Genomic DNA, 25,797 nt, shown 5'->3' with positions numbered 1-25,797 from the left:
TCCAGCGGACAAAATTGTGAATCTAAACCATTCTCAGATCCCCTTGAACACACACAAAAAATTTCATCAAAATCAGTTCAGTCGTTTAAGAGAAGTTCAGTGATATACAAACTTACAGAAGAATTATATATATAAAGATGATCGCATAGGACAGATGTTTTCATAACACTTCTGTATCTCGCCAATGTAAGATTCCACTTCCCCTATACTTATTATACTCTTTGGATTCCACAACCCAATAAGTTAGAAACACCTGCTTAAGTGTGGGATAGCCATGCTGCGGCACGAATGGGCCGGCTCAACTGGAGTGATATCTCGGCGTTACAGAAAACCGACGTCAAACAACGCTTGCTTTCTGAGAGTCAAGTTACCCCAATCTTCCAAACCCCTAAAAGGTCGGCAATGCAACGCCTCTGGTGTTTCGGGTGTCCATGAGCGGCGGCGATTGCTTACCATCAGGTGATCCGTCTGCTCGTTTACTGGCTTATACCATAAAAAGACCTACCTACCTGCAGTATTTACTCTAGGTACTTTCCTGAAACTGATTACTACCTACTTCTAAGACTCCCGATATTAGGAGTTTCTTTTAATTGAGACAAAACAGATGCGGCGGCACTGATCGCTTACCATCAGGTGATCCGTCTACTCTTTAGCCCCCTATTCCATAAAAAATAGGTTTGGTGTCCTCGATAGTTAGTATAATAAGTTAATTACATCAAAAAGGCACAAATTAAATTATTTTTTTTTTTTTGTATGCTAGCAGGCAGTTGAAACAACTGATAACGCCTGCATTCTGTTAATTTTCACCAGTTCATTTCTTACAGTTGAGTAAATATGTATTTGTCTAGTCGATTTTTAAATTCAGAGGTCATTTAGTCATACTTCTACTTACTTGCTTACCTGAAAGCCATATTTTTGTTGCGTTCAAACTGTAAATCACCTGTAAATGGGGTAGGTGTTTGTTTATCCTTGTTTCAGTAGTAATCTGTTTTAACTAGTATCTGGAGTTCAAGACTTGCAAGACATTATTGTAAGCGAGGAGTGGGTGTTCCTATATTATTCTTATAAGTTTTTAAACAGACATGGTCACTAAAAAACATGGTAAATATCCCGTTTGGAGTTCTAATTATGTTAATATCATTCTTGACTTTTTACTATTTACGGCAGCTTGATGGCGTCTCTTGCAATATTTGAATAGATATCAAGAAAGTAACTGCATTTCAGAGATGTATAATTCTTAGTTACATTATCAACAAGCAAATATTGATAATACTATTTTATTTTTGAGCACAGCAAAATAATTGTTTAGTTGTAACTCATATCTATTTGCTTCATGTCGTGTTATCGGAACTGTCTAAAAGAGTTGACTGTTTTGACAATTTAATGTTATAAGGACTTTTCTAGTGATTATTTTTCTATTTGTGATGCAAATGGTCTTGCCTGTATCCCTATAATTTGGTTAGTTAGAAGATTCTAAAGGAGATAATGTTTTAAACTCATGTTTTGTAATGAAATTTGTATATTTTCTGCACACTTGATGCAATATTTTTTATAATATGCTCGATAGGCCATACACTACAGAGGCGTACGCCAAATTAAGGCAACAATTTCTAAAATTAAAGACCAAATGCGTAAATCTCCTCTCATAGTGCAGGGCCTATCACACTCTGTGATAACAGTTATAACAAATCATTTCGTCTCCAAGTTAACCATTCATGTTCATGATATTCATTTCGAGAACAGAAAAAGAATTTAGTTCTGGTGTTTCACATAAAGGGTACATAGTAACAGAGATCGACGCCACTAATAATACAACAATAATCAAAAGTAATTGTAAACTTAAACTATTTATTTATCCTTTTACAAAATTTACCTTTTTCATTATGAATTTACAATAATTTTTAATCATTCACGTCATCCGAACGTATGCTGTATTCGATCACAGATGGACCTAGCAGTCGACTCATATAAAAAAATTTGGACCCAGAAACATAATACAGTTGTTGTATATTATATCTAGACGGCAAATCAAACACCCGTTGTCCCAGACCCACAGCTTTATTGACTCACCAGTGTTTCCATACAATAAATCATAACAATTCAGGTCAAACAAAACAACATGTGCCCAACTTAATATAAATAGGTCAAAACTGTCTGGCGCGTCGTGTGAGGAGTCTCGGGGAACATAGTTCAGTCTGCCAGCGCAGGGCGCCAATAAATATCAACGTATGTACACGAGGCCACTCGCGACACTACTCCCCCCTATATATTTATAACTTTTATTAAAAATTTATAATTTATTTCGTTATGTCCTATCTATGTAGGTCGACTAACACCGTTGCGCCGTGAATCCGAAACTGTTCGGTGTTGCAAAATGGCGTCATTTAGTTATATCTACTGAAACTAGATGGCGCCAGACAACACTAAGTTAATTTAGTGGGTACGGTCGGTCAATAGCAGCGAGGGGAGTCGGCGGCGGACGCCGGGCGGCGCTGGCGACTACCCGCCGCAGCTCTATGAGACGCGGCCGTTGGCACATGAGATACCGCCTAGAGCCCTCCGCAGACTCCCGTCGCTAACCACCTGTAATGAGCTGAACGGTATTGCTATTTTCCAACATTTGTACACTGTTTGACTGCTCTGCCAATAACAACAACTCGAGATATGTACGATAACTCGATTGCATAAATAGTTCGGCACACCACCCGCACTAAGTGACGGTGTTAGGTCCCTCGACTGACAGTGTGCATGCTCTGAAATATACATTTACGACGTGAACAACATCGCCGTCACTCTTTATACAGTAACAAGAACAATTTTATACAAATGTAGTTGCAAGCACGCAACGTGACTTATGGAGTCTCTACACGGAAAACCGCACGGACTTGTACAAAAATAAAATCTAAACCGAAACTTATCTGTCCAGAGACAGTTTTACAAAATTGACGCAGAGTTCGTATTGTATTAGGTCGGATCCGCTGGGGACCGCGTGAGGCACAGGACGTGGCGACATTGCACGGGTGTCGGGGGCGGCTACTGCGACGGATACTGCGCCGACGGCATGGGCGACGCGTACATCAGCGGCGCCGGGCCCCCGCCCCACCCGCCGCCCGCGCCCGCGCCGCCGCCGCCCGGCATGCTCATGCGGTAACCTGCTGCAACAACACAAGCCTCGCTCATTCAACTATCAAGATACACAACTAATTCATTTACAGTTCATTTCCGGAACCTACCCATAATAGCATCTAATTTACCTCTAATGTATCTAATGGAATACTAACGGTAATATAAATCATCTAATTACTTCTGACCGAAATTATACCAAAGTCACAGGAATTGCAAGTTCACTTGAAAATTTTCATCGCGTAAATGTTAACATTGGAAGTAGCTGTTACAAATTGAAATAGTAAAACTGCAAACTAGTAATTTAGCTATAAAATGTTGGCAGCAAGTCGTTAGTGAACAGCAGTCGATAACACAATAGGATCGAAGTTTTAGATAATGTTATTTGATAGCAACACGAACATATGTTTATCGATCAATTCGTACATATGAACCTTTGGTACACCTATTTCAGTACTTTTTAGAGACTACTATTGAAAAAATACATAAGACAACAACACGCCTATTTTTAACCGAAGGAGGCTTTTCCCCAAAAGGAGGTTCTCAATTCTCAATCTTTTTCCTAGAAATGATAGGCAGTGGTGCACATCAGAACACACCCACTTTTCGCCAGTTATAATAAGTCTCATGTAATGTAACAAATAGAAGTGAGCAATTTCAAACTCCCTGCTATTTATACGAGACTAGGTGTTATCCAAACCAGAATCACTTCAACAACACTTTACCCAACTACGGAATTTCTCTAATTAGTAGAAAAAAATAAATAAAAGTAAACTATTATAGAAACATACCTGCCGCTGCAGCCTGCGGGTTGCTGTAGGCGGTGGCGTACTGCTGGTAGTACCCAGGTGCCATATACCCTTGTAACGCCGGATAGCCCTGTAATCACACGCACGCTCGTTAACCCACACGTAAAACATTATCAGCTACATCGACACGCAACGTGTAGTAAAATATATTCGTGCTTTAAAATTTGAAACTAGGAAATAAATGGACGTATTTTATTGACTATTGTTTGTTTCTTTGTTTTGTTAATTGCTGTTAGTTAGCTTTGGTTTAAAAGTGACAATGTTTCTTCGACATTGAAGTTAATTATAAGCCTTTAGTTAAATAGGTCGAGATATACTATAGTATCTTGTTATTTGTGGTTTTTTTTCAAAAGTGGTCAAGTTGAATTAAATGGTGTAACAATTGTAAAAACGAGTATAGAGATAATCTATCCATAAAATGGAACATAGAACTATGCGCTTGCGATCATTAAAGCCATTTAATTACTAAACACTCGTTAACTCATTACAGACAACATTACTCTCCTTTACTGCAAAGTGCTTTTTGAACTAACAACTTTAAACAACAATCATGCTTGTCTATACAATATATCGCTTTTATAGACTAAAAATACACCAAGAATGTGCTAGATCTTCATTTTTGACAGAAACTCTATAGAATTACATGCAACTTCACGCCTTTTATCCCTGAAGGGTTAGGCAGGGGTACACTTTACGGCACATAATACCGCTATACAATGTCACCTAAATTTCACAGTTTGTGTTAGGTATAAATAGGGCCACGTAATAAATAGGGTGGTAGAACTAATGTCAAAAACCAAATCTTAATTCAAAGATATCCGAATGAGATCGGTTATTGAAGTCGGCAGTAAATCTTTCCATTTCATTGTATTTACGAGAAATATCATGCACAGTGGGTAAACCTCGCTCTAACTCTTAGAAAAACAAACGCGTTTAAAATCCAACAGTTTCAGTTGTTAGCTCACTTCATGAATGTAACTTTCAATGGACCACATTTGCATATTTCACGCGTAACTAACGTGATCTATAGACGTGAAACGTGCTGTATATCATATCGATTACAATGAAATTATACAGTTTGAGTTTCTATGTTACACTGCTTACTGGTTAGGTATTATCCGCAACTTCATTCAAGCGGAAATTTGTACATTTTTCCGAGTAAAAAGTAGGTAGCATTCAAGAAGTGAATCTATGTATTTTGTGGCCATTTTTACCTAAGTTCGTACAGCTACTTTGGTGTAATTAAGTAACAAAATATAATTTAAACATGTGTATTTATAACAATATGTAAGTAGTACATTACTTTAAATATTAATCAGGAAATATTGAAATAAAATATCTATTGTTTGCTACTTCAAAATAATAATAGATATTTATCAGGAAATTACGTTAATATTACATTTGATAGTTTAATTTACCGTTATTGAGGTAACATAATTTTCGTTTTGAAATTTTTTTAGGCTCATATTCATGAGCTTCTAATACGGCTTGAAACTAGTTGAGTTCCTCGTCAAATAGTCACGTGAGTAAGCCGAAAATAATAAATTTAATATGTCTCGCGAAAGTTTTAATATAAATAACTCACTTATCCAGAATTCGAATTACTGGTTTTTGACCAACTTGAAATTTTTGTTCGACATTTTCCTGGTATCTACTTTATAAATATTTAAAACCTAGCACTTTTAAAATGACAACACTATGTTATTTCAATTTAAAAATATTAAATGCACTTTAGAAACCAACAATATAGGCATATTACACGAAAATCAATAAATTCATAATCATTAATTATTAGGTTATCTACCTATCTGACTTTTATTGCATTACTGGTAATAAAAACCCAAAACAACTATGTCAATGTTAAGGAATCCGGCATAATTACGTGCAAGAGAAATCATTCATAAAATGCCTGAAGTAGCTTTAACACGTTAACCGCCACGTCGGTCACTGGTGAGTGACGCTTGGCGGAGGATTTGCCTTCAACAGTTTTCTTTTGCAGTTAACACTAAATAAAACGATCAGCTCATACGCGCTTTATGGTTGTATAATACGATTTGAGCTGATTTTATTATGATATAGCTTCACTCTGGTCAGGTGGTTGGATGCAAAGAGCTGAAGATTGAGCTGAATCGCATAGTATTGGAGATATTTATGTCTAGCAGTTGATAGGAACGAGCTGATGATGAATTTATGACCATTGTCATGTAAATAGTATGCTTACCGGAAATGTGGCATGCATAAACAAATGATTACTTATGATAACATTGCTAAATGATCACTACTTTTATTTTTATCAAAAAAGTATTATTATTAAGTCTCCTAGAGTTAAATTAAGCAGCTGCGATTGTTATCAAAATATTTGTTAGTTTAGGCGAGAGTTTGCTGACGTCACTGCTACGTAACTACTAACTTTTGTAACTACAATAAAACTGCAGATAAGAGAAAATTATCAGCACAAGTTTACAATAGCCACATTTTTAAGTCAAATATGCACCTACGGGTGTAACGATAAATACAATATTTATAAATAGAATATTTAAACAGATTTACCTCATATATTATGTGAAATTTACAACTCAACAATATTAATTTAGATACCTACTATAAGATACAAATCTTCAAAATACAAAAATAAAAATCTATAAATGAAAAAATAATAGTACACACACTAAGGGAAGGATAAAAAGAGTATTTAGTACATAATTACATATACTAGAGCTAGATATATCTATCTCTGTCATGCACTAATAGATAAATTCAGTGTAATAGAGACAGACACAAAAGACGAAAAGCATTACGCATTTGAGGAAATGACATTCAATACAGCGCTTTATTTCTAACACTACATAGCTATTTCAGGAACCAAACTAAGTTCTACTAGTTCAAAAAATCTACCCAAGCAATGAAACAACAATAAAAAGGGTAAAAGTGCAAAACAAGACTAATTACCACACAAAATCATGATTTTTTAATCTGTAGTACTACCTGATTCTGTTCGCAAAACAATAAAGAATACAATGTTAGATTAGACAAGAGAATTAAGTAAGTCGGTCAAGGTTGAAAGCTTGTATGTGATCGGCGATGTACAAACACACATACATACAAACAATAATGAGTATTTGTTTCATGAGACTTGCGCCGGCGTCGCTTTGGATTTTACAGCTTTCTAACCTTGACCCAATGTACGATAAACTGTTCACATACAATCATCAATCCTTCAGTCAAACTGTTAATGTTTCCTTGTTGATAACAGTTGCTAGTTATGATACCAAGTACAATTTTTAATGCAGAGTAAAAAAAATATGGGATGCACGTGAAATGGTGCGACGTGTTTTTAACAGCAACGGCTGTAGCCAATTAACCCAAGGCTATTATCGTTAGGTGCATATCAACCAATTACGTTTTATCCCAATATTTCGGCTTCATTAGAAATATTAATTGATTCATATTTTATTCTCTGCATTGAATAATTGATTACAACGTAGCCTAAGACGTTCGTCGGAGTTAAATCTCGAATGGTTTCTTTGGTAAATTACTAGGACAATTGAAATAAGTGACGAAATGTATAAGTAGAATCTGGCGATACCATTTATATGCCAGTGAAAAGGATTGCCACCCGAGCAAATGTACACTTTCAATGAGACACCCTTACATGTTTAGACATTAATTTGTTGTCATTGTAATTTTCCAAAGAAACGTTTCGAAATAGCAATTTCTAGATATAGATTAATAATTCATAAAAGGTATTACTTTAGTAAAAAAATAGTATATGCTGATATTTACCTGAGCATACCAGTATCCCATGCCTTGTTGATATGGATACGGGTACTGCGTTTGCGCACCCATCGCAGGCGGCGCTGCTGTCGCGTTGTTCGTGCTCTGGAATTGATCATAATATGCATGTTATTTTCACATACAAAGAAAGTATGAACAAGACAAAAATATACATTTAAATCAAACATTTTATTTTTTCATTTCATTCTATAACAGTTCAGGAACTAGTAGTCGCTCAAAGATTAAAAGACATAGCTTTTAATATTGATATTGCAAGTCAATAATATTAAAAACATGTCTTCATGCCTTTGTTGTTTACGAACAAAAAGTATTTTTTTCAAGTTTGCTGAATAGATAAGATACGCAGTCAAATTAATAGCAATTTTGGGAATACCCGATTTTTTCTATTGACGCAGTAACTTACAGTTAAAATTATAAAAAGAAACTCTTGAGTAGCATAGATGTCTATGCTACTATATACTTAAATACAACTGATAGTATTTAAGTACAACGCAATAACAAAGTTATAATAGGTATTTATATAATCCCTTAGAGAATTCCTGCATATTTTGTATTGCATACAAAAAAAAGTAACAAAACAATATGTGTACATTGATTTCTCATATCTTGAGGCATTAGTGCATAAAGCTTCTATGTAGAATGATAATGTTATCAGATAATCATATAGTTTGTCATTTAATGTGATTTCTAAATATGGAGCAATCTTTTTAAACTGAATTAATGTTTAATGCACAAAAGATAAAGTTTAAATCGATTTTTAAGCACGATGCGCGTGCGCAACGGCTGGAATTAGTGAATTTTCACGGCGAAAGAAACGCAGAAAAGTTAAAAAACTAAAATTATTACGTTTTATTTGACAACACACTAAATAGTAACTAAGTAACAATCTACTAACATTGGACAAAATTCCAATGAACAAAACAACAAACTGATATTTCTACACAATGTGTGTTATATTGTATAAATAAAACACCCGTTAATTATTTTCAGACTGAGAAAATACACACATGAAAAGTAATCTAAACTTCAACTAAATAAGGTCACTTTTACAATAACAGTAAAAGAGTGACTTTGCATTTTTATTCAATGTTGCAGATTTCTACTACTTCCTAATACCACCATGAAAAGATTATAAAAATACTAATAATATTACTTAGAGGTAAGATTGTATTAAATTTTAGCTGATTAAAAAATTTTAGACTTTAATGTCATCAAAATATAACCTAAAATTGTTGTTCTACGAGTAATCAACAGGTTGAAAATTGGAAACTGGTCTTGGCCACCTGATTTACATAATATGCATATGGAAAATAACGTGCAAGATTATGTGGTCAAAATATTTAGTTAAGAATAAAATTTCTAACATTTACTTGTCCAATTACAACTAAGTAAAACTTGGTAATAAAACTATTTGATACATTTTTTATTTTTGTTAATTTTGTATAGAGAGAAAGAATGACTTGTTATTCATGAATTTCACTGTTGCTATGTGCATTTAAACCTAAGTATAAACACACAAATACAGAAAAAAAGGTTTACAACCATTGTGTTTCGTTTACTGGCTGTTGATGTTTTTCAACCATTGACAGATCCTAAATTAAGGCATTATAGGCTAGACAGGTAAGATTCAATTCATACCAGAGCTGGAAGCTATTCACTTCAATATTTCCCCAAAATAATGATGTAATTTATAAGATCAAGAGCCTAGAAATAATGCTATGATATGAATGATATTTGTTATTTTGCCATACAACTGAAACTTCAAGCATTATGACCAAAATGGCCGGTTGCTAAGGTGTTGTTTATCTTTAGTTATTCAGCTGACTAGAATGCTAGATGAGTATAAAATCTCCAGGATTGAATTTTTGCATGACTAAAAGTAATGAAATGAAGTTCAGTAATTTGCTATTGAACATATTGAATAAAGATAGCTATTTAAACTTTCTCTGACTATGAGGAATGTTTCAAATAATTTGGTAACAAAATTATTTATAAATGTAAAATAAAATAATTATTTCCAACTAAACTTCTTGAAACTATGCATTTTAGATATGTATGTACTTACCTGACAAGACTTACACATTACTTACCGATTTGGCAACATATTTTTACTGTCATGACCGTAATTAACTGGCTTTCCCATAGAATCTAGCATAATGCCCACATGTTAGCATAAATTTTGTTAAACTTTCTAAAATATCTCTCTTCAGTGCCAAATCAGAATATTTACACCTCTTTTCACCTAATGTTGCATCTGTAAGCTGCAAAGAAATGTTAATTACCTGTACATAAATATACAAACCTGGTTGTCGCCTCCTCCGTTCTCTTTGCCCCAGAAACATTTGACTATGTGCCCACTAATTTCTGTGTTGTGTGTTGCTTCAATGGCATGTGCTGCCGCTTCTTTAGTAGTAAACCTAATGAAGGCATAACCTTTATCCCTGAACACTCTTACATCCTGTATCTGGCCAAACTGTGAGAATGTGTTCTGCATCAAATCTTCAGTAATAACATTGCTAGTGAACCCGCCGCAGTACACTGTTGTGTTCGTCGGTGAGCTCTGATTGTATACCTCATCAAACGTTGGCTGTTTTGCTCGCTTGCTGCTCGGTGCACCTTCATTGGGCTTCGATGGAGGTTTACGCGTCGACCAGTTCGTGCGTATGGACCGGGAACCTAACCATTGCCCATTCATTGCTTGAATAGCGGCTTCTGCATCAGCCTTCTTCACGAAAGAAACGAAAGCATACCCTTTAGATTTGAGCGTTTGTGGGTCGCGGACTATCCGACAATTCGAGATTTCACCAAACGGAGCAAATGCATCTCGCAATATGTGCGTTTCAATTTCCGGTGATAAATCTCCTACAAATATGTGATGATGGTTGCTGGTATCAGTCTTCGGCTGATTGCCAGGACTCGTAGCCCAGTTAACCTTCATTTCCTTGTCGAGGACCACTCGCTTGTTCATGGCGGCCAGAGCTGTAGCTGCCGCCGTGTGACTTGTGAACTCGAGGAAAGCATACGGATCGTTGCCGGGTTCGCGGATTATCTTACAACCTTTTACTTCGCCTATTTGACCGAACAACGTACATATGAATACTTCTGTAACACTCGCGTCCAAATTACCGACGTAGAGAGTTTTAGGATGGCTTTCGTCGCCCATATTAGCTTATATCGTAATCTAGCGATTACTTAATTACGACTATGAACACTAATATTGAAAATAAGCGTTAATCAACGTGTTATTTCATCACATAAAACATTGGATGACGGATAAAAGAAGGAAAAATGTCGCAAACAGCGCCTAGAACTTCTCGAAAGACGTTGCTGTTGACTCGTGAAACGTTCACTTTTCGGAAACAAACGCATCTATAGACGAATATCCGGTGGAATTGATTTGAAAACTTGGCGGGAAGAAAATAAAATTATGAATTTTGGCTGTAAAAATGACTAAAAATGTCTCTATTTGATTAAATTGATTTGTAAGAACAAGTAAGTGTAATAATTAAAGTTTTTTGAATAATAAAATAATTTTATAATAATTTATAATTTCGAACCATAAACAATGTAAACTAAAGTTCATAGATTTTATGCAAACTTTTCCGGAAACGAGTGTCAATTGAAAGTCTATGACTCATCATGAAGTGCTCTCTCGTTTACAAATAAATCGTGTAAAATCTGAGATGTCATTGGTTATAAACTTGTAAATGTCAATACTAGCCAATAGAAAAAAGTTCAGTGTTTTTAAATTGCTAGTGTTCTCAGCATAGACAATGCAAAGATCTAGGTTAGAAGAAAAATACACAAATTCATAATTTTAGTTTAGTAAATCTAACATTTTATAATTTGGAATATTACCTAGTTTCCTAATTTTAAGCTAGTTTATCCATCATCATCACTTTTATATAGAGATAGTATAAAAATTATTTTTAACTGGTTGTGTGACTTGTGTGGTAAACAAATCGTCATAATTATGTAAAACTATGATTCAGAAACATACATTTAGGTCGCCATAGCTCAAATTATGTATATCAATATTTTTCATTGATTTAAATTGAAGACAATAAAGCATTAATTAATATTTTATTACGAAATCCTTTTCGTAAAATTATGCCTCATTTCTTTATTGGTAACATTAATGAAATTTTGACAGTTTATTAACGACAAGTTGAGTTGTCGCACGATGTAAAGTTTATAAAATAGTAAAAAATCATAATTAAAGTTCATGTTAATGAAATAAGTAACTATAATAGACACTGAAGTGTTTTAAATATAGCATTTTGTCATTATTTTTTTACTTGGAGTTATTGTCGTGCGAGGTTAGAACCGCTTGTCAAGTACACGTATGCAGCTATGTTGCTTGAAGATCTGTTTTTGTGATTTTTGAGTGAAATGCCGTGAATAGAACCCGTAAAAAACAAAATTAAAACAATGCTGCCCCTTACGCAAAAGGACACGCGGGTTCCGCGTGGAACAGTTGGTGGAATACGTGAAAAGATCGCAAATTGGATGAGACTAATTTATTCTGATAAGAATTCTAGGAATTTATTTATGTTCCTTCTTTTAAATTTGTCATTTGCGTTTGTTGAATTATTTTACGGTATATGGACGAATAGTTTAGGTGAGTACAGAAAACATTATTAATAAAATCAACATATGTTATGGAAATTGATAGTCTCAGAGCATATTGGACTATAAAGCAGCACTTACTTAATTTATTTTTTGTTGTAGGTCTAATATCTGATGCATTCCACATGTTCTTTGATTGCACGGGCCTGGTGGCAGGGTTGGCAGCCTCCTTAGTTTCAAAATGGCGTGCAAATGAAAGATATTCTTATGGATATGCCAGAGCTGAAGTACTGGCTGGTTTTGTAAATGGACTGTTCCTGTTATTTATTGCATTTTTCATCATGAGTGAGGCTGTGGAAAGAGCTATTGAGCCACCTGAGGTAAATACTCATTTTTCTTATTTTTTATAGTAACTAAGGAAGCATAATTTCCAAGGGGATTTTAACTTCTAATTAGAGTTCAGGAAATTAAGGAAAATACTTGCTTACTTGGATAAATAACTGAAATGAAAAAAAAACAAGTGCTCAAAAATTATTTAACTTTTTTAATTACACTAGAACACTTTCAAAATATTTTTTTTCTGGGAGAAAAATTAATAAAAACACTTCATATATTTTGTATCTTAGGCATTTTGAAATCATTCATATTATACAACAATACTTTATCAGGAAACTGATAATTTTCATAAAGATTAAGTGGTTACCAGTTACAACCGTAACTTATATTTATTATTACTCTTATCAGCATTAATACTTAGGGTAACAAGTTTACAACATCTACTGAATTCTCTTATCACTGGTGGAATGTACTTAATTTTTACTTAATTACTTTAAGTGGTTTTTGACTAAACTACTACCTGCCCATCTCTTGTTACATGGGACTCTTATAAGTGGTGGAAAGTGACAGTTACATTTTATATATATATATATATATATATAATACTAGCTTCTACCAGCGGCTTTGTCTGCGTTCACATGGAATAAAATAGTTATCCTATCACCCAAGTCAGTTCATACCCTGTCTGTATATCAAATTTCATCAAAATATTGTGATTGACAGGCAAATCATCCAAATAAAGATATGAGTGTATACTATTAAAGTGGTTATGCATGTCCCTTTAACCCATTTATTTAGATTTTTGTTATACATAAATAAATATCTTAAGTAGGGAAAAGTTTAATAAAATAAAACTTATAATAACAGACAGATATTCTGAACAATTTAGTTTAGTATACTCGGGGATTTCCTGTTTCCTGATAGGATTATTATAAAATTCGAAGTTAAATGCATAAATCAAATATCCTTATAACTATTAAAAGTGATGTTCTTGAAATCAAGGCAATAGGTCTTAGTAAAGTAATTTATTTGAATGTCAAGGTAAATAGTGAAGGAATCTAATAATTGTTGGCAGGCAAATCTATTGCCTATTGAAGATGTAACTAGGTAGATTTAATAAAACCTCCATACAAAACATGTCGACATTCTACCTTTAGAAGCCTAATCCACTGACTAATGGGCTATTAAAAGCGATTGTAAGCCAAGATTTTCAGTAGGCCTAACACCTGATTTGGAACTACGGACTACATAGCGTGTTTACTGGGGCTCCAGCTCGAAAAGCAGGAATAGAAATGGGGTGGTTTATAGTCAGTAAGAGTCTGACAGTCTCGCCTTGCTCAAGGTGGGAGAAGTCATTGGACGATTTTCCTCCCTAAAAAAAACCAATACTTTGTTTCACTTAGCAACATTAACGAAATGAATATGAAATTACCCATAAATACAAACCATTTCAGTCTCTCTACATATTTCCTTGAAGTGATAACAGAGTAATATTACACACAAAAAGCTACTTTACACCTTTGGCATAAGTTTTAAAATAAGTTTAGTTACTTAATGCCTTTTATCAGCAGAACTAATCACTTTTATGGTCCCATTGACTTGTGTAAAACAATAAATCTGTGTAGTTTAGAAAACGTTACATGTAGGTATTTAAAAATTACTTAACTTTCTACGTTTGACAATAAGTAATAGGATTATAAGTCACTAGCGACCCGCCTCAGCTTCGCATCGGTGCAATGGTGATATGTCTCTCGATCTATTAAAAAAAACGCATCAAAATCCGTTGCGTAGTTTTACGGATTTAAGCATACAAAAGGACATAGGGACAGAGAAAGCGAATTTGTTCAATACTATGTAGTTCTGTTAACATTATTTATATCAAATTATTAAGTTATTAATTTAGAACAGTACAATTTACTCTCTTCATATATCATCATCGCTGGTAGACGGGATTTAGTAATCAAGCGCCAACCTATTAAATATTACCAAACAATATTAACAAAAAAAAAAAAATTAAAATACTAGCAATTCCCGCACGGTTTCACCCGCTCTGCTCGGCTCCTATTTATCGTAGCGCAATGTTTTATCGCCAAAAATCTTCCTCAATAAATGAGCTATCCAACACAAAACGAATTATTCAATTTGAACCAGTAGTTCCGAAGATCAGCGCGTACATACAAATTGGCGATTAATTTTTTTATAGTCACGTAACATTTGAAATCGATATGTCTTCGAAAGTATTTGTTTCCGTAATAAAATAAAAAAATACGTTTCTATTTTTTTTAAATAATCTACAAGACGGACATTAAAAAGGCCTTCTCCCATGGGAGACTGGCGTGAGGTTATGTATGTATGTAACTATGTACGATCATTAAAATAATAATTGGTTATCTACCATATTCTACATAGTAATACAGGTGGCCTAAAATACAACGAAATAAGTTATCAATCAACAATAAATACACCAAAAAAGTTACTCAGTATACCTCAACTTTCCCCTGTACAAACCATGCAATTTTCAACACAGTTGCTCAGCAATAATGTCGAAATTTATATTGGCAAATAGTATCGACTGTTCCGATCAGAAGGCACGTATTTGATAAGCATTACAAATAGTTTATTGTCAACTAAATAGGTGTAGTGTTGCAGTATTGGAGAAATATTTGCTTTAGAATTAGATATTGAGTTTTGCACGTAACGCGTAAGAGTTTTATGTGCACACTTATATTTTCCTCTAATAATATCTTCTGATTTATTTCGATGCGGGATCCAAGACAGTCATTCATGTCTCTGGGACGCGCCGGACTTCAGTGTTCCGGTTGTTTCATGGTTGTACCTACTGTAGATCCTGGCTTACAGGAGTTGCAGCGGTATGGGAGGTTGTGCCGGGCTTGTCCCATTAAAAAAAATATAACTAAATGTTTTAGGCATGGTTTAAGAATGAACAGTTTTCCCCTAACACTTACTCAAGTCTTTATTTTTTCTACTTCATTTGTATCGTCTATTAAATCTCATTTGGTCTCCCAATGGTCGCCACTTTCCACCTCCATGATATCTTCCATATTTTTTTGAAGCTGACTCGAGTTTTTTTTACGAAATAGGTAGCAAACGAGAAAAAAGAAACTCGACAATAGCACTTGAAATCACTCCAACGAACCACAAGCTTGTACATATTTATCTTGCCAAGTATTTTGTGCTTTTTAGGAGGGAGGGGGATCATTTAATGACTTTTCCCGCCTTGGGTAAGGCGAGAGAGTATCGTATCTTACTGACTAAAAATCACCCCGTTCCTACTCCTGCTTTGAGCCGGACCCACGATACCCTAGCTAGGCCAGCTAAATCTGATTTAACCAAACGTTCATTATCCTGGCCATAAATGTAATAAATGTTACTGTGTTACATAAATAGAATCCTTTTAGGATGAGTGACATCCATCTCGTAACTTGTTAGGTACTCTCGACGCTTGCGCCAAGCGGTGGACATACCTAGAGGTCAAACATCTAATCTGTCTGAATTGTCTGAAAACCGTGTTATTGAACTCTTTCTCTTAAGGTCAGACAAATGTAGGTAACTACTTGTATTATCTACGGGTATTTCTACAAACCACACTGTGTGTCGTTTTGGGGATTTACAGTTTCAGTAGGTCGCGTGTTCGGTTTTCTTTTTTTTTTTTGTGGTATAAACCGGTAATCGATTAGACGGATCGCCTGATCGTAAGCAATCGCCTATGGACACCCGAAACACCAGGGGCGTTATAGGTGCGTTGCCGGCCTTTTGGGAGTTAGGAATTTATGGTTTGTTGGGGAATCGAGGATTGGAAAGTTTAGGAAGTGGGGTAATTGGACCTCCAGTAACCTCATTCACGATCAAACACAACGCAAGCGTTGCTTCACGTCGGTTTTCTGTGAGACCGTGGTATCACTCCGGTCGAGCCGGCCCATTCATGCTGAACTGTTGAAGCATGGCTCTCCCGCACTTAGTAAAATCAATTTGTCTGCCTCTTAGCTCTGCCTACCCCAAGATGTTTAATTTACTCTATTTCTTTAATAAGCCGCGAGATATCATAGATATCATCAAAAACTTACCATGTTAAGAGTCTACAATTATTATATCTATCTATGATTAGTATTCCATAACAGCTAACTAAAATCTTTCCGTGATGTTTATCCAACCGAAAATCTTCATTGGAAAGCAAAATGTTTGTATTAGAAAAACATCATACGTACAGACAATTCAATTTGTATATCACGTGGTAACTTTTCTATACTAAGAATGTGAGTAATACTGACGTAATGATCAAATCTCACGTATTGTTTAACGGCAGTGTTTATGAAATAACATTTGATAAAATGATGTTCGGTTATGCTGATAAAACACGCTGTATTTGGGTGATGTCGTCTGTTTCATTTTGAGCCTGCATATAGCCTACATATCAATATCAACCATTTTTCGTCACCTATAAAGTAGGTACATAACTACATATAGGTACATAGTATGTGATCAGAGTCTTGAGTTACAATTAATATTTTAAAATTTAAACTATGCTACCCATTCAATTTGTAAAATATAGGTACACTATAAAACCTTTCTCTTGTAACACATATCTATTAGTAAAAACCATAATATAATATGAGAATCTATTCAGTTAATTCAGTACTCATTCTCAGTTTTTAGTTTATCGCTTTCGTAATTTCACAAAAAGACAGACGTGGCAGAAAGTCTACAATACGCATGTGGTGATCGAGGCAACTGAAAGCCCACAAAGGCAAGAATTAATGGACCCTATTAAGGAGACTAAAGGTTCAATTTCCCTTACGAATGGACGCTATAAGTGATTTTATTCAAGGGCCGAATGAGTAGCCTTTTTTGGCACATTGTCAGTTACTTGACCTTGACAAATGGTCTCGAATTTCATTTTCGTATAGTTATCAGATGGGGAGTCCGCCAACAAGTTCGTTTTACTTAAGAATGTTTCCTACTGAAGTCGGACCTTTCCCTTTCTAATCGACAGAGCATGTAAAAAGGCCATAAGTTTTAATAGCCACTTAGACACTGATGGTTCAATTACTGAACTATGTTCGTCTTTAGCTTAATCTAATTAATATCGTGACACGAAATTGCAATTTAGGTGCACACGTGAATTGTTCGAATGAACCCCGGTGTGAATCCCGGTTTGACTTGAAACTAGTGGATCTTTTTTCGAAAAGTTCACAGAGTAAACCTTATATTTAAATCAACTTTTAAGTATGGGAGAGCCATGCTTCGGCACGAATGGGCCGACTCGACGTGAAATAACGCTTGCGTTGTGTGAGTGAGGTTACCGGAGGCCCAATTTCCCCCTCCAATCCCCGATTCCCCAACAACTCTTTAATTCCTAAACCCCAAAAGGCCGGCAACGCACTTGTAACGCCTCTAGTGTTTCAAGTGTCCATGGGTGGCGGTGATTGCTTATCATCAGATGATACGTCTGCTCGTTTACCGGCGTAATCCATAAAAATATCTATAGTCTCAAAAAAATTACCGAAAGCCTCCAGTTCGAAAATGCTTATGAAATAATTTCGTTATTCTTGTCACCCAAGATAAACGAATTTCCCCGTAACAAGACGACACGTGCTTACATATTTCTAGCCTAACGTGATACAGATAAATGTTATCCTTTTGTTTCATTCACGTGTTTAACGTATCGCAGTGTTATATTGTAGTTGTAAGCTATTATCGTATGATTACAACTGTACTGCAACCACGTTTCGTCTGAGCTACGTCAGCATTTGATTATACTTTTTGATTTGGTAGAACATACCGTTATGAAAATTATTGATAGTTTCCTGTCGTAAGGATGTTTATTTCTCAAAATGCAAATTGAGCGTTAAAAACTTGTGACTAGAAAGTCTTATCGCTAATTATTTTAGTTTGTAAGAAGTCTCAACGGATGTAAGGCTAAGATAATACTTTTGAACAATTTGTTCATTAGTGTCTTACGTAGACAACATTTTGTAGGTACATTGTACAGTACATAGGCACTAACTGATAACTATAGGTAGTAACGATATGATTACAATCGAAATTGTGTTTACAAACATTTATCCTATGTGAAGAATAGCTTAGAAAAGTAATTTACCACTGAATTATAATTTTCAGGTGAAACATGAACGTCTCCTGTTGGTGTCAATACTGGGTTTCCTAGTGAATATGGTGGGCATATACGCCTTCCACCACGGGCACGGGCATGGTCACGGTGGGCACGGGCACTCCCACGGTGGGCATGGCCACTCACACAACCACCACGGCCACTCCCACGATGACGACAGCGAGGCGCCCACTGGTGCCGGCTCAGCCATCATGCGAGGAGTCTTCCTCCACGTGTTAGCCGACACGTTGGGCTCTGTAGGTGTTATCATCTCAGCCATACTTATGAAGACATTCGGCTGGATGAGAGCTGATCCAATCTGCTCCATGGCTATAGCTCTCCTCATAGCCGCTAGTGTGATACCCTTAGTGCGTGACTCCGCGGGCGTGCTGATGCAACGGACTCCTACCTCGCTAGAGCGCGCCCTGCCTAACTTGTACACGCGTGTGGTCGGCCTAGCCGGCGTGCACGCCGTGCACGAGCCGCACTTCTGGACCCTGTGTAGTGACGTCCACGTCGGTGCGCTTAAAATAGAAGTAGCCAAGGAAGTGGACCCTAGGTACGTGACTGAGCAAACGGCGCGGATCTTCCGCGAGGTCGGCGTCAAACATCTGACGGTGCAACTAGACTACTACCCACTCTGATGATCACAAATACACACATGACCACCCAGTGGTCCCGTGTCCCCTAGAAATAAGTTAATTAAATGTACTGTGCAATTATGATTTCGGTGGGATGATTGTAAGTTTCAAGTTTTGTATGATTTATTATGTTGTGATGAAGAAATTCCTTCTTTTTACATACTGTACACATTACCACAAATACTTATTTTATTTGAAATTAATATAAATTGTAATGCCTTTTAATTACCTGCTTGTAAAGTATTGGTTTATTGTAAATTAGCCTAAATTATATGTTGTATTATGAGATATAGCTATATTGTGTTGTAGTATATTTTTATATTTTATATTTCCTTTCTATTTACTTTTATTTGTAATTTAACATTCCAAATGATTAATCTAACAAGGAATTTCGTCACTTGGTTGTTTTGGAAAATACTTAAAGAGAGCTCTTGTGTGCTGGACTAGATGTGTTGCTGCAGTAAAACAACTATACCTGGACCGGCAGTTCTGAAATTGATAACGGCAAAGTTCGGTTGCTAAGTCGTGAATTTCTACCGTATCCTTGTAATAAAGTGGGAAATGAAACCGATTTCTGTCGTAATCATTATCGACACTGCCGATCCTTATTAACCAAGCAGTGTCTCAGTACACAGACCTCGCGGATAGTGCCCTATAGTATAATAATTACGAATTAGCAAATTTATAAATAAATACCTAGTTAATTCCACAATAAAATATTTTTACACAAATACTTATTTTTAAAAATGTACATAACGACTCCGTCTTGTTCTAACATTATTTTTTTATTTATTAATTAATTGTGCGGACTTGTGTAATTTAATTTTTGCGAAATTATCTGCTTAATGTTATTGGACTTAACTTTTTTTGGAAGACGAAGCATTTGAATTTAAAAGTGCATTTAATTTTTTTTTGCATCCATGACGTGGAGTATCTGTATATTGGAAAATTTTATACTTAGAATTGCCATATAAAATATTTCGGCTTATTTATTAAGTAAATACTGGGGGTTTACAATCCCATTTCTATAATGGAGGCAGTTTGCTTTCGAAACGAATCATATAAGAGAGTACACCCTCTGTTTCTTAGAAAGAAATGCCCCAAAACGAGCTTGTATAGTTCTTTTACCTATCGTGAAGCAGAAATTATGTAAAATAGATAAAAGGAATAATATTACCAGCAAGTAAAACGTATTGTTATCTTTTTCTTTTAAATAGGAACGGAACGAGAAAGAGATAGTGCTGTAGAAGACAAACTTAGGTCACAATACATAATGTATTTAATTATTTATTTTCTTAGTGAAAAATTTGTTATAACTGCGTGATAAAATACCTGAATCTTCTGTCTTTCTTGTTTCGTTTGTAAGAAAAAGATAGCGATAGTTTTAGTCTAGTGAATGCTTATTCTAGACTGTTTCTGCGATTAGGTATTTTATAATAGAAAAAATGGTTGTTGTCAATACCTTCCATGTTTTTTTTTAATGTAAAGGTACAATATTTTGTTACATATTAATAAACTGCTCTTCCAATGCGTGATACCTTGTGAACCCTACGAAATCCGATTAAATCAGTTTCTACGAGATTAAACATAAGTTACCGAATTTTTATGACTTTTATTTATTGTTTATTAGTCTGTAAAGTAAATAAGATTTCAGTTTGTGTGTCGATGGTGTTTGAATGCCATTTAAGAGTTAGTAAACCGATTTTGGTTAAACTAATTAGAGTAAATCTAAAGTCTAGAAGATTCCATTAATAAAACAAAATAATATTTCAAATATATTATTTACCACATTCGTAAACAGACAAGAACGCAATCATTTACAACAAAATTATTAAATAATAAATCTGAATTAAGTATTCCAAACTTTTTATTCTTTTAAATATAAAGTAATATTATAAGATCTATTCAGCGGTTAAAGTGGCTTGCGGGGTGTTGTGATGTACTGGTCACTGGTACATTTCATTATCACTAGGATTTGATCGAATTCAGTGTTGCAATCATACGATTTGGATTCTACCAAGTGGAACAAAATTAGTAGTTTTATAACAAACAAAAAATAACATTATTTACATCTTTAACAAAGGTTTGCAAAAGGGGAATACTTTGAAATAAGAAGACTAAAATAAGAGATCATGTAACACACACTTGACGCATGCAACCTCTTAGCAAAATTTTAGTCTATGAGCCCGCACGCAACTTTAGCCGCGGCTAAATATGTATTGTGCTATTCAATAAGCTTTTTGGCCTTAAAATACCGGCGTAAGTAGAGAACCTGCCACGTGGCGAGACCCAGGAGACATGCCATTGAGAATAAACTGAAGAATAGAACACGGTTGTTTGTGGACTCTGAAACAGAAACACATACGAAACTATGATCAAAATTACAATAGCGTTTGTTAGTTTAGTGCATAAATCATTATACAAGTCTTGTTAGAAGTTTATATCAAAATTAATATAAACATAATAATGTAGTGTATGAAACTACAAGCATGATCTCAATGTTTTACTCTGTTACAGCACGAGATAGCGAGTTTCTAGTGTCCAATTGTCAATGGGCAGCTCTGAGGAAATAGTACGAGTTTGTTTTACGTTTAAAGAAATCGAAACGAGAAAGCATTCAGCACTCTGATTAGTTGGTTTATTCACACCGGCCAATCAGAGCGTCAAACTCGTAATAAGAGTACTGATCGCTTACCACCAAGTGATCCAATTACTTGTATACAAAAATGTGATGATGAATGAATTAGTAAAGGAATGGTATAGAAGTGATTATTTACCATTGGTGTCTCTCATCTCTTCCTCTCTCTTTCTCATCAGTGTAAAGTCTTGTACTATAGCTTCCGATAGGTCTTCTAATCTCTTAAGTTCCAATTCCATTGGCTTCAGTTTAGCTGCTTCACCAATCTACAGAAGAAGTTACCATTTAGGACTTGTAAAGGGTAAATATGTTTAAAATGGTGAATTATTGTGTTAAGGTAAACTTTTTAATTGAATATTTATTATTAGTTTAGTATATTTATTAGTGTTGGGAGTGTAAAATACTAAATAGGGAATAGTTAATATTGAAAGTAATTTTAGTTTAGTAGGTGGATTATACATTGATTTGCATAGATTATTTTTTGTTTTAAAGGCTTGAAATATGGTGAGTTACAACATGCTTCAAACAACTCAATATTTATTATGTTAGTCACACATAAAGCCCACACGATATTACCCAAGAGTTCTGAAGAAGTTGAGATTGTGGTCACCGATAATCAAGAAAATACATAATATTATACACAAATAAATAGTTACAAATCTATGGTACAATTTGAATGTTGCCATATTAAAAATAAGAAAAGTTACCAGTTATTAAAGGGCAACTCAAGAAAATAATGTTTGAAATGGAGTAGACAAGATCAAAATGATGATTTATATTATATGGTATGTAATAAATAGAGAAAATTCGGGAAAGAAACTTACGCCTTCATAATTTTTAGCTTCTATTCCGATTTTGATATCCAGCATCACATCCTGTGAGACGCCACGGCGTTCTGTAAGTAGAAAATAAGGGATTAATAAAGTTTCGCTTTATAAGATTTATTGCATCAAAATAGTTAAACTAAATACAAAAAATATAAGCTAGGGCTCATGAATTCCTTAGCATAACTTCGCATCAAAAATACGGGTATAGAACAGGTGTTACCCCTACTTTCGATTAGTCTAGGTAGCCAAGAATAAACAGTAACATCTGATTAGATTAAGACTTAGTGAAACCATTTGGAAAGATTTTTAATTGATAACTATAAAACTTCTACAATTATTGATTGGATAAAAGTATCAGTGAGATTCAGATTGATTCGGTATAATTATGTATGTAAATTTTTTTTAAGAGTTATAATGGAGTTTATTGCTGTTCATTCTTGCTTCTCCATTCGAAACTACACTTTGGAATGAGCCCCTGGCTTCACTCATGGATAGACTGACAACTATTATTTATTCTTTTGTTTGTTGATTATCAAAAGAACCTATTTCTGGTTTTATTGCAATAAATGCTTTGACTTTGAAATATTGAACAGAAATTAAATAAAATGTCTTGTCAAGTCACACATTTTAACAACTGTAATTATTAGAAATTGGACATCTTCATTCTTAAGGTTTATTAGCATTTACATTTTTTACAGCAAAACTGTAAAGTAATGTAATATATTATATGGATATGAGTATAGGTGTTGGCTGTTTCATTGAATAGTGACATCATAAATATGCAGCTGTGTTGTTATACAAACAAAAGAATATTTACTTTTTAATGTAAATTACTCTATAGTAGTTAAACTACAATTGAAAGAGTTAAAATGTAATGCAATAATGAAATAATGTCACTGGCAAACCTTTCTACCATAAATCTATTATATAAAAATAAATTGGGTTTTCATTCCTGACGTTATAACTCCAGAACACACGAACCGATTTCCACGGTTGTGCATTCGTTGGAAAGGTCTCGGGCTCCGCGAGGTTTATAGAAATGAAAATTTAGGAAAAAATAAAAAAAAAGCTAAAAACAGGAAAAATCATTGGTGGCGAAACGGAGTTCGCCGGATTTCAGTTATTTCTAAAAACAAACTGATTGATTTCAATTTAGATTTTATATAACTTATTTTTGGGTTTGTTTTGTTTTGCTCAGTTTTAATTAAATAAATTTATTCTCCAATCATTAGTATGTTTCCAAGAGAGTTTTATCAATACTAAAATAGTAATTTCTCTTCTCATCTTACCTGGAGCAACTTTAGATATGAAACAGACTTCAAATGTGTCATAAGTTTCTGTCACAAATGTGAATTTCCCTTTGGATATGGATTCCCTTTGTGATAATATGTGGTCTTTGGAGTCACGGATCTGGAAAGTAATATAGAAGAATATAATGTCAAAAATGTTAAATTATTTAAAATTAATGGAATAATTATGTACCATTACAGTATGTTCCCATGCTTGCCAAGGCTCGACAAGCATTTTGGAAGTTGTTTACATGCCTGTGAATATGTAAGCATGCTATGTACATCGTACATCTAAATAAGTGCCCTTTGGTATGCATTCTATCTACTAACAAACATCCCAATAGACTGGATCGATCCTTTTAAATTAGCTAAGCCACACCCCCTCTTTAAACACCTGTGCTTGTGGACACTTGCCAGGCCTTGACAAGCCTAGAAACACACCTTTAGAATTACATATGTCTTTTACTTTTAAAACAAGCAAAGAAAACACATGACAAGTCAAGCCACTTGTGGATTCAGTATAAATTGTTCATTTTCCACTTCTTTTTTTTAATTTCCCATAGAATTGTCTAATTTGAAAAGTATAAAAATAAAAGTTTCTTATTAGACTATGCAAGGGCACACAGTAAAGCCAATGAGAGAATTAAAAACATTGTTGTTTTAGCAATGGGAGCCTTATCATCTTGTTTAGTTCCACTAAATTAGAATGAATGGTACATTACATTGGAAAGTTCAATGTTATTAATTATATTATACATTAAATTGTTAATTGTTTTGAAATTAGCAGCAATGCAATTAGAATTTAAATAAAGGTAAGTCAGATAGATTCTTATTGAATATTTTATTATAACTCAGTAAATAGGAACAGGCTATCAAATTATTATGATGACTTGAGGTGTACGTTTAATATGTAACAAATACAAGTTATTTATAGATAAGATTTAAGATTAGACAACCGACAAATTGATATTTTAAAGATCTTTTTAGTGTTACAACATGACAAATCGGCGGGTTTACAGTTATATCAGCCCCGTATGGTGGATGGACTTTTGCCAAAAAAACATCTTTATAACTTACGATATAGTCAACTCTCTGTCCGGCAACTTCTGTGACATCGTATTCTCCTGCCACGAGCACGTTAGCGTGGAGTTCCTCCTTCAAACACTTCTGTGTGTTGGGCGCGAGGCTCCACATGATCGCGTCGGTGCCATGCCATAATACACTCAAAACAAACACGAGATAATGCACCTCCATGTTTTTAATTAAATATTTATATCTAATCCTCAATAATTCAGTCACAATTCATAACATAAAGAACTGAAAACAAACATATTCTATGTCAAAAAGACCGATGAGTTGGCCCGAAATGAGAAACGTCGTCGGCTTTTTGCGAAAAAGTTGCCAGGAAAAGTTACACGTCAGTAGTAATTCGGAACGGAACGTTTTTTGAAAAAATGTGAAATATGTTTTCGGGTATATAAATAAAGAAAATATATTTCTAAACTTCAACATACACAAGTTGATCTAAAAAATGTAAATAAACAGTTTTTCATTCATTGCTAAAAATAATCATGACAATAAGTTACAAATATTACTATCAATACCTTAGGACGCTGCGTAGTGAGAAATTATATAGTATGTTG

The 25,797-nt window shown here is 34.5% G+C and overlaps 3 protein-coding genes across 5 annotated transcripts; 1 reads left to right on the top strand and 2 right to left on the bottom strand.

The window, feature by feature from the left end:
• Positions 1–1,501: 1,501 nt before the first annotated feature.
• LOC118275423 (nucleolysin TIAR) lies at positions 1,502–11,086 on the bottom strand. Of its 2 annotated transcripts, none has more exons than XM_035593370.2 (4): positions 10,030–11,086; positions 7,716–7,811; positions 3,915–4,002; positions 1,502–3,152 (listed from the first exon to the last, which is right to left on the bottom strand). In XM_035593370.2, the coding sequence occupies exons 1-4, from the start codon at positions 10,888–10,890 to the stop codon at positions 3,034–3,036; spliced, it is 1,164 nt and encodes a 387-aa protein (XP_035449263.1). In that variant the 5' UTR covers positions 10,891–11,086; the 3' UTR covers positions 1,502–3,033. The 2 variants fall into 2 exon arrangements, with proteins under 2 accessions (XP_035449263.1, XP_035449262.1); XM_035593369.2 differs by having other exon boundaries at positions 1,502–3,155; positions 10,030–11,085.
• Positions 11,087–11,860: 774 nt separating this feature from the next.
• Positions 11,861–21,000, top strand: LOC118275424 (zinc transporter 7). The gene is made up of 3 exons (XM_035593371.2): positions 11,861–12,348; positions 12,459–12,676; positions 18,771–21,000. Exons 1-3 carry the CDS (start codon positions 12,159–12,161, stop codon positions 19,401–19,403), a joined length of 1,041 nt encoding a protein of 346 aa, XP_035449264.2. The 5' UTR covers positions 11,861–12,158; the 3' UTR covers positions 19,404–21,000.
• A 162-nt stretch (positions 21,001–21,162) lies between these two features.
• LOC118275425 (transmembrane emp24 domain-containing protein bai) lies at positions 21,163–25,555 on the bottom strand. 2 transcript variants are annotated; one of them, XM_035593373.2, is made up of 5 exons: positions 25,232–25,555; positions 24,155–24,275; positions 22,863–22,933; positions 22,178–22,304; positions 21,163–21,746 (listed from the first exon to the last, which is right to left on the bottom strand). In XM_035593373.2, the coding sequence occupies exons 1-5, from the start codon at positions 25,406–25,408 to the stop codon at positions 21,625–21,627; spliced, it is 618 nt and encodes a 205-aa protein (XP_035449266.1). In that variant the 5' UTR covers positions 25,409–25,555; the 3' UTR covers positions 21,163–21,624. The 2 variants fall into 2 exon arrangements, with proteins under 2 accessions (XP_035449266.1, XP_050551449.1); XM_050695492.1 differs by having other exon boundaries at positions 21,163–21,769; positions 25,232–25,550.
• Positions 25,556–25,797: the final 242 nt, after the last annotated feature.

This window comes from Spodoptera frugiperda, chromosome 8 (genome assembly GCF_023101765.2).
Source record: "Spodoptera frugiperda isolate SF20-4 chromosome 8, AGI-APGP_CSIRO_Sfru_2.0, whole genome shotgun sequence".
NCBI lineage: Eukaryota > Metazoa > Arthropoda > Insecta > Lepidoptera > Noctuidae > Spodoptera > Spodoptera frugiperda.
This window is presented reverse-complemented; position numbering and strand designations above follow the sequence as displayed.